This window comes from Panthera uncia (assembly GCF_023721935.1).
Source record: "Panthera uncia isolate 11264 chromosome B2 unlocalized genomic scaffold, Puncia_PCG_1.0 HiC_scaffold_24, whole genome shotgun sequence".
NCBI lineage: Eukaryota > Metazoa > Chordata > Mammalia > Carnivora > Felidae > Panthera > Panthera uncia.
Window position 1 is genome coordinate 11,260,981 of NW_026057580.1, and position 12,842 is coordinate 11,273,822.

The following is a 12,842-nucleotide window of genomic DNA, read 5'->3' on the forward strand; positions in this document are numbered from 1 at the left end:
TTCATTTTTTGAGAGACAGAGGATGAGTGGGGGAGGGGAAGAGAGCTGTCAGCACAGGGCCCAACCCAGGGCTAGAACTCATGGACTGTGAGATCATGACCTGAGCTGAAGTCCGATGCTTCACCGACTGAGCCACCCAGCCGCCCCATAAACATTTTTGGTTAAATGTTTAAAAGTTAAAATTTTAGGGGCGCCTGGGTGGCTCAGTCAGTTAAATGTCAGACTTCGGCTCAGGTCATGATCTCACGGTCTGCGAGTTCGAGCCCCACGTCGGGCTCTGTGCTGATAGCTCAGAGCCTGGAGCCTGCTTTGGAGTCTGTGTCTCTCTCTCTCTGCCCCTCCCCTGCTCATGCTCTGTCTCTGTCTCAAAAATAAATAAAAATATTTTTAAATTTTTTAAAGTTAAAATTTTAGCAAGTTTGGGAACACAGAATTTCCTCTTACTCTCTGTACTCTGAGCCTTTTTAGCCATCTCATTTTTAGTCTCTACAAGAGGTTAAGAAGGTGCCATTGTTAGTGATTACTCTGTATCAGCACTTAGAGGTCTGGTTTGGAGGCAGAAGTGTATCCACCAACCTGGAGCAAGAGTGTCTGGCTTTTCATCCTGATCCACGTAATTAAAAATCCACTTGTTTGTGTAACAGTGAAGTCAAGGAGGTCCTCCCTCTACTGGTGAATACTGAATGTGACTCATGTGTGTGTCAAGTACATATGGAGGCTATTATTCCCCTTTTCCTCTTGTCAGCCATCCATCAGAATGTTCAAATTTCATAGTGTTTTTGGTGGAATTAAACATGAACACCTCAACTGAATAATGCATTATTTTTTACTTAAATCACACTTCCAAACTGATTCCAAGCTGTGGGTTTGCCTCTTGGGGTCAATGCACAGTGGCATCAATGAATTAATGGGGCTTTAATGACCTGCATGAGCTGACATGTAAGCCACCACTTGTTAAAGATTTCAACAGGAACTTAATCCTTAGGTCAGTATGGCCAAAAAGGACCAGCCTTTTCCCATTCAGCAGAAGTCAAACATTGAAGGCTTAGGTTTTAACCAAAAGTCAGTAAGAGCAAACCACAAGGCTGGTGTGGAGTCTTCTTATCTTCCCTGTAGAAGCAATGGCAGAGGCATAAAAATACATAGAGACCCCATTTTGAGAGCTCTTACCAATTGTCTCTCTGATATTTTGTAGCCCATGTTCATAAAACCTACCCAAACCTGGTTTTAAAAAATCTTTTGCAGAATTTCAGAGTGGGTAGCAATCAACACAAAATAATATCATTTTTGAGATGAGTGGGCCATTCAGAATGTCTCTATTTCCTTCTCTCCGCTTACCACCAATTTCTTGTCTTTTTATGAAAATTTCCAAATTTTTACATCTATCTTTACTTAATGGTTTATACCTTGCTCTAGCTCTCACCATACCTTACTATATTTGTATTTTTATATTCTTCCTTCTGTCTGCTTTATTTTCCTCCATACTCTTTTCTCCTTCTCTCTTTCTCTCCTTCTCCCTCTGTCTCTAACAACTTCCTCTCTCCCTTAGTTCTGTCCTTTTTATGTTACCTGCTCCTCTCCTTTCTCTCCATCTCTGTCTCTCTTTGTGTCTTTCCAAAGCTCTATGTAGGTTTCCTCACCTCTGACAATTTATCATGCCTCAACTCGTGCCCACATCCTCCTCCTCAATACTCTCGTTCCCATGTCTTTCACATTCCTGGGCGGATAGTCACCACAAAGAAGTTGAGTCCAACAAAGAATGCAACTGCCACTGTGGTGGCAGCCAGGGAAATGAGGATGATTCTGATAGGTGTCAGCAATCCAGTGGGGTTCACTGAGGTTCCTGAATCTGTTCCCTCAGGATGAGTGTCTGGATGTTTAGTGGTGTAGAGCTTGCTGCTCCCAGGCCTGAAGAAATGTAGTCCTCAGGTATATCCAGGTGTTTAGTGGTGTAGTCTTCGGTGATGCCGGGCCCTCAATGACATGATCCTCACTGGTCGCCAGGTCATCAGTGATATACTCCTCTGTGGTCCCTGGGTCTGCAGTGAAGTACTCCTTGGTGGACCCCAGGTCTGTAGTGAAATACCACTTGGTGACCCTCAGGTCTTCAGTGAAATAGTCATCTGTGGTCCCCAGATCTACAGTGCTATAGTCCTTGGTGGTCCTCGGTCTGCAGTCAGTGGTCCCTGGACCTGTAGTGGTGTAGTTCTCTGTGGTCTCTGGATCTACAGTGCTATAGTTCTCAGTGGTCCCTGGATCTATAGAGGTATAGTCCTCAGGGGTCCCTAGGTCTAATGGTAGAGTCCTCGGTGGTCTCTGAATCTACACTGGTCGAGTCCTGGGTGGCCCTCAGATCTACAGTGGTGTAGCCCTTGGTGGTCTTCGGATCTACAATGGTATAGTCCTCAGTGGTCCCCAGGTCTAATGGTAGAGTCCTAGGTGTTCCCTGGGTCTACAGTGGTAGGGTCCTTGGTGATCCCCAGATCTATAGTGGTAGAGTCCTGGGTGGCCCCTGCATCTACAGAGGTGTAGTCCTCAGGGGTCACCACGTGTTCAGTAGTGTAGTCCTCAATGGTCCTCAGGTCATCACTGGTATATTTTTCTTTTGTTTGTGAGTCATCAGGGCTACCCACTGGGTCCTTAGTAGAAACATTTTGGCTTGTTCCTACTAAAAAATAATCTCTTTTAAGTGGATCTTTGATGGCCTGTCATCATCTGCTCAGCTTAATGTTTTTAATAGTTATCCTCCCATTTATATAACTGGTCTCCCCATATAATGTGGTTGGACTTATTCGTGTTAAGGATCATTTGGTATTTTGGATTTAATTCTGATAAAACATATTCCACAAGGCTTCCTCTTGTTTTATAATATGGAGTATCCAGAGCTAAGTCATAACCATACAAGGTCTGCTCACCAGCCTTTGATTTTACTTTTTGCAGTTCTAGTCTCTTTCCGTGGAATAGTAAACCCGATTCTTCCTTAAGGTCACTCTTCCCTTGCACTCCTGCCCCCGGGGATAGTAGTTCAGCAAATTAGGTATTCTTACTCTGTGTTTGTATGTGTTGCCTCTCATTCAGTTCTGTCTGGGGCTCTGGTAAACAAATGAGGCGGGACCTGTGATTCATACTAGAGATTAAATTCAGGTCATGGCTTGGTGTGTGATTTCTAAATCAGTTCCTGGTTCTGTTCTGATGCTGAGGTGGAAAGACTGGAGGCAGGTAAGATTCAAGGTTGCTTGGGTTGCATGAATCATGAGGGATGTGTGAGCTGATTGAGGTTGACAGCTGCACTGAGCTGGGTATAAGTAGAAGGAAGACATGAAGCATCTGCACCTCCCACTGCCCCCACCTGCAGGGAATCAGAACTGGGAGTATTTATTCTTATGAATAAATGCAGCCTACATGGCATTACTTTTGGAGTTTTGGGTCTTTCTGTCCAAAAGAATTCCTCCCTATCTGCTGCTGATTCCCCAAATTCCTCTAATAAGGCTCAAATCCTTTATTTCTTAGGAGAATTGAAATAGAGAAACTTAAATAAAGTGTAAGTAATCAAAAGTAGACCATTTCCTTGAAAGAGGATGTGAGAAAGAGAATTAACAGGTCCCTGGGAGCCCTGCTTTCCTGTGACAGGAGGTTGGGGGCAGATAGCAGGGTCCAGAACTTCCCAAGGTTCATTTACTTATTCCATAGCTTTGCTCACAACTGGCCCTGCCTGAGTCCCAGGATCTTTTTTCTCCACGGATCCCAACCCCTCTTTCTGCAGGCCCTGAGGAGCCTTTGCATCTTCTTCAAAGTTAATTCACTCACCCAGTTCTGAACCCCCAAGTAGAAGCAGGAGTAGCAGGAGAAGGGATGTGGCAGAGCAGTTTCTTCTTTTCATCTCAAGAGAAACCACAAGGGCTGGAAACACTTTTTCCTCCCTCCTTCCTTCTACTCTCTCTCTCTCTTTCCTTCTCCTTAAGCCCACAGTGGCTGTGGAATTTAAATGTGCTGCTGCCAAGGGAATCCAGTACTCCTTTGTCTTCTTGCAGGGAGGAGCAGCCTGCTCCGTTACTCTCTGTCAGTCAGGCTCTGATATAGTGAAGTGGCAGGGAAGAAGAGAGATGTCGCTGGTGCAAAAGGGGCTCTTGGCTCTGGCCCAGAGCCCAGAGTTCAACAGTAATGATATCAAGCTTATCAGCATGGGTGGCATCACTTTCTGATGTAGAGCCCTGGATGAAAGCTGTTCTCCACACAATGTCTCAGCCCTCAGAGAGGGGCGAGGATTTCCCTTCCACAGGTGGGAGTGGTAAGGTCGAGGTGGACAAGGAAGGTATAAGCCAGGCCTCTCTTGGGGAGATAATGCATGGTACAAGAACTAGATGTCAGAGGGTGTAGGGCACCTTGGTCCTACAAAGGACCAAGGAAAGGAGTGACATTGATGAGGGGGACATAAACACCTGATCTCACTGTCTTAAAACCACTCTCTTCTCTCAGTCATCACACAGATCCTTTTCATTGCCTTGTCTGCAGCCCACAGATGCTGGGCTCCTGGTTCCTACTGCTTCAGTGCCCTCATGCTATCAAGATTGCCTCAATTACTAGATGAAATTAGCTCACCTCCAAAGGTTCCTTCAGGCCTGGAATGAGAATGCTCATATTTCTTCCTTCTCTGACCTGCATCCAGGATTCCACATGGCACTCACTCATCAGCTTTCCTTAGTCTCCTTCCTACAATCTGTGATAGTTTCTCTCTTTCTTTGTTTTTCATGCAGAGCAATGGTCGCACATTTTATAGAATGCCCCACGATTTTGGTTTGTCTGATTTTTTTTAATGTTTATTCATTTTTGAGGAAAAGAGAGCACAAGTGGGGGAGGGGCAGAGTGAGAGGGGTACAGAAGATCATAAGTGGGCTCTGTGCTGAGAGCAGACAACCCAATGCAGGGCTCAAACCCAGAACCATGAGATCATGACCTGAACTAAAGTTGGATGCTTGACTGACTAACCTAGATGACTCAGTTTGTCTGATTTCTTATCATTTATTTGATATCCTATGATTAAATTGGTGTTATGAATTATTGGGAGGTATACCACAAAGGTGCTGTGCCCTTCTCGGTGCCTTGTATCAGGGAGATCATGATATCAATGTGACTTATTACTGGTGATGTTAACATTGAACACTCTGTTAAGGTGGTGCCTGACAGGATCCCCACTGTAAATTTACTATTTTTCCCTTTGTAATCACTAAATATTTTGGGGGAGATGTTTTGAGACTATGCAAATATTCTTTTTTTTTTTTTAAGTAGGCTCTACGCCCAACGTGGGGCTCAAACTCATGACCCTGAGCTCAAGAGTTGCATATTCTACTGACTGAGCTAACCAGCGCCCTCTTTTAAAGTATTTTCTTACATTCTGTCATCACAAAATGCTCCATGCTTATTTTGTATATTCTCTGCCCAGGCCCTGGAATCAACCATTTCTCCATGCAACTCTGGTTCTGTTTATTAGGGAAAAATATTTAGAAACCAAGATCTGGGCACTAGGTGTGTTCATTGTTAATTAGGAATTGCTGCTTCTTGTCTGTCACAGTAGAGCCAGGAAATAAATAAATAAATAAATAAACAAATAAATAAATAAATGCTAACTCATACGTAAACACATACCTGTATTTATTTCTGTATTATCTATCTGCAAATATATTAAACACAAACATGAGTCCAGTTTGATACCTTTAGCTCCAGGGCGCCTGGGTGGCTCAGTCAGTTAAGATACCTCTAGCTCCAGTCTAGTAACACAGAGTTCATTCTACCCTCTCCCCTTCCCTTATTTGTAATTTCTTTCTCTGACATTGCTTGCAATATTTACAATATTTATTTTTTTTAATATTTTATTTTTAGGGGTGTCTGGGTGGCTCAGTCAGATGAGCATCTGACTTTGGCTCAGGTCATGATCTCATGGTTTGTGGGTTCAAGCCCTGTGTCGGGCTTTGTCTCCCTGTCTCTCTGCCCCTCCCCCTGTCTCTGTTTTTCTAACTCTCTCAAGAATAAATAATAAACGTTAAAATTTTTTTAAATATTTTATTTTTAAATAATGTATACACCCGACATGGTGCTCAAACTCACAACCTCAGACTCACAACTCACAATGCTTTACTGACTGAGCCAGCCAGGTGTCCCTACAATATTTCCAGTACTTATTTATTCATGCCTATTAAACAGTAGTTTTGGAATTGCTAATCCACACCCATGTGAGAAGACAAATTTGTCAACTGGAGTACTGTATTTGTGCACAATTCTTTGTGTCTTTAGTCTAACAGTCAAAACACTGTTTTTCAAAGTTACTGAGGTCAGCTCCTTCCCTATCTCATTCGATATGGTTATGTGATTCGCTTGTCAGAGTCTGCATTCCACCTCTCCCCCTACACCCTGCTTGATTTGCTAAATTTCCACACGGTAAAATTTACTCTTTGTAGGGTACAATTGTAGGGATTTTGATAAATTATAGAGTCATGTCTTCACCACTCTGAAATATTTCCTCACCCCCCCCCCAAACCCTTCCTATGCTGTTCCTTAATAGTCAACCCTACCTCAATTACCCTGACTCCCAGATTTTGGCAAAACAGACCTGGTTTCTGTCCCCATAATTTTTCTATTTCCAGAAAGTTGTATGAATGAAATTATATAGCCTGTAGCCTTATTGGTTTTACCATAATCTATATATTATACATGGAAATAATGTTCACAATTATTCATTAGTCAAGAGTAAACTATTTTGTTTTTTTTTAATGTTTATTCATTTTTGAGAGACAGAGAGAGACAGAGGATGAGCAGGGAAGGGGCAGAGAGAGGGACACAGAATCTGAAGCAGGTTCCAGACTCTGAGCTGTCAGCACAGAGCCTGACTCCGGGCTTGAACTCCTAAACCGTGAGATCATGACCTGAGCTGAAGTCAGACGCTCAACTGACTGAGCCACCCAGGTGCCCCAAGAATAAACTATTTTCTTGCATATGTTCTTGAATATAGTGTTTTATATGAAGATTTTTATAAATAAATATATCTTCTTGAGTATATAGTAAAACCTTGGATTGCAAGTAATTTGTTCTGTGAGTGTTCCACAAGATTAGCAAATATTTCTAATAAATTTTAACTTGATAAACAAGTGACATCTTGCAATATGAGTAGTATGTAACACCGAATGTTACATGAAAACAACTGAGTCAATGATTCTTGAGATTTGCTTTGATATACGAGATACAGATGCTTTGGATTACAAGCATGTTTCCAGAACAAATTATGCTCACAAACCAAGGTTTCATTGTATTCTTATCTATAAAACATGTCATAAGCAGCAAGATATTCTTCAGTCTCCCCTCTGCCTGTCCCCCAGTCCAGGCTCTAGCTACAGCAGGTGGGAGACATGTTGATTTTTTTTCAAAGACAATTAAAAAATTCAAAGAATTAATCATTTGATAAATTAATTCTAAGAAAATTGCCTACAGCTGTTAGAAGAGGACCTCCCTGAAACAGGACTTCTAAAAAAAAGTCACTATGGGCTCTGGAGAAGGGGATTTTTAAAAAACTGCTAGGCAGAAACGTCTTGAATTCCACTTTTATTCTTGATTCCTATTTCCAATTGTGCTCTTGGATTTGTTTGTTTCTTTGCTGGGACATTACAAGAGCTTTTGAATTTCAGTCCCTACTGGATTCCAGCCTCTATTTTCTACTCACTCAGGCAGAATGTTCTTGTTTGGAAAAAATATTTAATTCCACAACACCTTAAAACAATCTGTTGGCTTCCTGGTGTTACAGAAGGAAATCTCACTACCTTGGTGTGGCATCCAAAACCACATAGTTAATTCTCTGGCCTCATTTCCCTGTGCTGTCCTACCTACAGTTCTTTTGACCATTCACTAGCAGTGCCACACCTCGTCTTGCACAAGGTGATTGTTTGCTTGATATTTCTCCTTTTCCTCCTTATAAATGCCTGCCAGCTCTTTATGATCTGAATCAAAGTCATTTATGTGAGTCAGCCCCTCTTCCCTTGGTCAAGTTCCATGTTTTTTCTTGGAGTACCTTAATTAATAGTACTTGATGAATTGGCCTAAACTTATGTCTACAAGTGTGTCCCCTTTATCAAATTGTGACCTACACATTCATCCTTGTCTCCCCAACTTCTCTAGACCTGGCACTCAGCACATGCTGAGTAAATATGGTGAATTAATGAATGAATGAAGAAATGAATGAGAAATGTGATAATTACTTTAAGACAAAGGACTGGGGACTATTAAAACTGAAGAGATAACTAGTTAGAACCTTTGGGTATAAAACCACTATATAGTAAAATTATATAGTATAATTTATTTTAAGAATTGTGTAGCATTAAACTGTTATGTGGTAAAAAACACAACCCTAACTACCATATAGTTTTGTTTAGGTAAAATTTACAGACAGTTAAATGCACATATCTTAAGTACTCAGATGAGTTTTAATAGATATATTTACATGTGTAACCAAAAGACCAACCAAGATATAAAACATTTCTATCACCCAGAAATTTTCCCTTTATAAAAATTCTCACCTCCATGGGAAATCAGTGATCTAATCTCTGTCACTATAGGTTAGTTCTGTTTATTCTTGAAATTGAAAGAAATGTAATCAAACAATAGGTATTCTTTTGCATTTGGCTTCTATATAGCATTTTAAAACTATTTTGTTAACAGTGTTATAAAATGTACATAAACAGCTTTGGTCCTGTTAAAAAGGCTCTGGCAAATATCCAGACTTTGAGAATGATAGAGGCTGAAGAGACTTAGGGTTAAGACACAAGGTTAAGTTAAAGTGAGTGATTCATTTGCTGCCAGGAGGGTTAGTGGAATGTGTGTGAGGAGCAAGTTGCACCAGAAGCCTTAACAAGGCGGTGGCCTTCAGCAAGAGCATGGTGTTAATACATAAGCTTTGTGTCTCTGCTTTGAGGCCTGGTTTTGCAGGGGATGCTGAGTTTCCAGCTCCTGGCAGGGCAGGCTGGGCCCATCCTTGCAGAAACTGGGAGCATGGTCTCCTTGTCTGGTAGCCCTCTTGAGGCTGGCAGACCACAGGAGAGAAAGGTGGCAACTCAAACCTGTCTTTTCAGTAAAGAGTCCAAGCCCATAGCATATATGAACAGTCAATGTGGCCATTCCTGGGATTAGCCCCATTAACTGTTAAGTCTTTACCTCACAGCAACCCCAACCCTTCACACTCTAAGCTCACACAGAGACCATCTCTTCATTGTGCAACACAAATCTGTGAAGTCCAACACTTGCCTTCCCTCATTTTTCCTGATTCAATTCTTCCATCAACCTAGAGGACTTAAGGGAATGGGGACAAGACAGAGAAGAAAATGGGGCAGCTATAAGGTCTCTGGATTTCACTCTAGGGACTTAAGAGCTGAGAGGATACAGGAAAGAGTGGTCTTTGGGATACAGGGAACCTCTACTCACAGCAATATATAAACACTGACACATACTGTTTGGCTATCACATGTATTTGACACATTAATTTAATAATTCAGTTACAGCTACAGCCTCCTTTTCATGGTTTGGAAAAAAACAGTGAGAGGGAGGAGTGTTAGAGCTGGGAGGAGCAGCCCTGGGGGCATATAGGACATAAGTCAGACCCTCCAGTCATCCAGGTCAGCTTTCTCTCTCCCCCTGAGGTGATGCTTCTGCCTTCAGGGCTATTCAGGGCCACTTGTGTCTCTCAGTCAGCTACATGGCTGCAGGGGGAGACTGGTCTCCACTGGACTCAATCACAGACCCATGATGGACTCCATAAAAGCTATAAGATGTGGACCAAGGTTGGAAACATAGGAGTAGTAGATATCTGTGTTGAAAAGTTTTCTTAGGCGTAGGAAGTTTCTCCAGAAAACAAAAGGATGAATCATTTCTGAGTTATGCCCCCTCTTCCAGTGTTCTCCAGTCCCAAGCATCCTCCTCCCTGCCAGCACTACTCCCCATTGCTCTTTTTGACTCCATCTTTCTCTCATCTCCTCTGAATATGTCTTAGCTTTTCTAACCATCTGTCTTGCTGGTTCTAACCTGCTGTTTCTAAGTCTTGCTTTCTATCTACTGATTTCCCACTCCCTAATATCCCTACAGTGACCCTGCTCTCTTTACTATATTTCCTTCCTCACTTTCCTGCTCTCTTTTTCTCAGGAAAAGAGGTTCCTGTACTTCAGGCACTCACAAAGCAGAAGAGGAGCCCAGTGAAGAGGATCACAGCCATTCCAATGGAGGCCAGGTGATTAGGGAAATTTCCCATGGCCTGAAGTATCTGTTAGTATTTTCCTCATTCTCTGGAGTGGCAGTGCTTGTGCTGGTGACATTAGAGGCCATAGGTATTATTTTAGTTCCACTGGATAGTGTGGTTGTTCCAAGGTGGGTGGTTGTGATGATCCTACTGGGTGGTGTGGTTGTTCCAGGGTGGGTGGTTGTGATGGTCCTGCTGGAGGCTGTGGCTGTTCCGGAGTAAGTGGTTGTGATGGTTCTGCTGGATGATGTGGTTGTTCTGGGGTAGGTGGTTGTGATGGTCCCACTGGGTGGTGTGGCTGTTCCAGGGTGAGGGGTTGTGATGGTCCCTCTGGGTGGTGCAGTTGTTCCGGGGTGGGTGGTTGTGATGGTCCCTCTGGGTGATGCAGTTGTTCTGGGGTGGGTGGTTGTGATGGTCCTGCTGGATGGTGTGGTTGATACAGGGTAGGTCGTTGTAGCATTAACATTGGAAGTTACAGCTTATTAAGAAAGGATGGCATGTTAGTTCCTTTGGAAACCTTGGTTCTTCAACTACTACTACTAATGATAATTATAATAACTATCATTATTGAGTGGTCACTATGTTTCAGGCATTGTTTTAGGTGCCATATATGAATTAGTATTTCAAATCCTCACAATACGACCATGATATAGAGACTGTTATTACTCACATTTTATGGTTAGGGAAATTGAGGTTTAGAGAAGTTAAGCAATTGGTCCCAGGTTATGTAGCTAGCAGATCATGGAACAGGGATTTATTTGTGCATAAATGCCCAATGTGCATGCCCAATGTGGGACTTGAACTCACAATCCTGAGATCAAGAGTTGCATACTCCACTGACTGAGCCAGCCAGCCACCCTAGACAGGGATTTAAACCATAGCAGTCTGACACAGAGCCAGTTCTTAGCCCATATACTATTCCACATCCTAGGTATTGAGGAGTCACATGACCTGAGGTCACAAGAAGATGGTATTATTTCTCCTCTGACTATTCATGATACTCTCCAGATACAGAATGTAAAAGAGAAAGTTAGTAGGACTGTGTATACATATTAAGTCTCCAAATAGAATTATACCCTTTTTCTGTGGGAAAGGTAATCAACGGGAATCAGTTTGGGAAAGGACAGTGATGGACATTTTACTACTATCAGGTAATTTTTATGCACACAAAATTTTGGGACCACCAGTTAAGGGATCCAAATGGCCTTGGTACTTAGTCTATCAAAGAACTAGCCACATGTAGCTCAAATAGATAATCTGTGATTCAAGGAAGGGGCTAAACCTTCTTGGTTAGTGAGTTAGAGTTAATGTGAAGCCATACTTTTTCCCTGTATCTCATGACTACCTTCTAACCCCTGATTTTCCATCCCAATAACAACTTGACCTCCCATATGTCTATATATCCATGGTTCATTTATGGCCCTGTTCTTCCACTGGGATTTAGATTTTCTTCCCTTCACCCTACCCGTGTGTGTGTGTGTGTGTGTGTGTGTGTGTTGTCTGGACTAATGTAAGGATTGCAAATTTAGATTTGGGGGAAGAATCCAAAAGTCTGTGTTAATGCCTCTAAGTGGGTTAGGGTTAGAGTATGGAGAAACTAAGTGAGAAATTGAGATGAATAGCTGGTTTCTGAGAGGGAGTAGATTTATTTTGTGTCATTCAGGGGCACAAAACAAATGAATCAAAGATAGGATGGAGGAAACTCTAGAAAAAATTAAAGCTATGCAAGTGTGGAACAGCATTGCTCCTGACATATTCAACTAGAGGCTTGGTGACTAGGGTCAGAGATACTGGAGATGGATCCCTGCCTACTGTAGGTGGTCAGAGAGTAACTTTAAGATCTCTGCCAACTCTAATATGTCTCCATTTGATATTGATATAGGAAAGAGGAAATAGGCCAGATTTCTGGGCAGAAGAGCTGCTACTGGAAACAGAATGGAGAATAAATGCTGGGGTGAATTGGAGAGAATAGAGCAAGATAGTGGCCTTAACCCTTTTTTGGAAAGTGGGAACTAACAAGACAGAGTGTGCATCCCAGGGGTTGTCACAAATTTCCTCAAACTGTATTTAAACTCCAAGAACATCCTTTTTTAAACAAAATAACTCACCATTTCCTAAAAGTAGAAGAAGGTGAAACAATGGCCAACATGCAAAGGAAAATGTTTTTCTCTTAATCTTGAGATAATCTGCCTGTGAAGCCTAGAAGGGGGACTCCTGAGTCCCAGATATGACTAAAGCTTAGAAGGGAAAGAAAAAAACACACCAGAGGGTATTGAGAGAGAATAGGTAGAGATCTGAGGCTGGAGTGCTGGCAGTTTGAGTCTTCAAAGAATGTGTCCTTAACCTAAAGCAAACCACAAGGAAAGAGCACTTAGGGCTGCAGAGTGGGGATGCTGGTGCCTGGTGCGCCTTGGGTTTCCTCCATAGAATGTCACCTCTTTCTTTATGTTTCAAAGAGAGTCTTTATAGTATCATCTGGGCTGGGCAGGAGCAGGATATGTGGCTTGTTGTTTTTCTAGATGTAAGCAGGTGACAGTATACTCAAACTCAGAAAGGAAGGGTACAGAGGTCAGGA

At 42.3% G+C, this 12,842-nt stretch overlaps 1 protein-coding gene across 1 annotated transcript; it reads right to left on the reverse strand.

The window, feature by feature from the left end:
- Window positions 1–1,878: 1,878 nt before the first annotated feature.
- Window positions 1,879–3,967, reverse strand: LOC125938199 (protein PBMUCL2-like). Its single transcript, XM_049653209.1, is given in 4 exon segments — window positions 1,879–2,322; window positions 2,457–2,665; window positions 3,680–3,767; window positions 3,770–3,967. Coding segments are annotated over 4 exon segments (852 nt in total). The 5' UTR covers window positions 3,881–3,967.
- Between the last annotated feature and the right edge of the window lie 8,875 nt (window positions 3,968–12,842).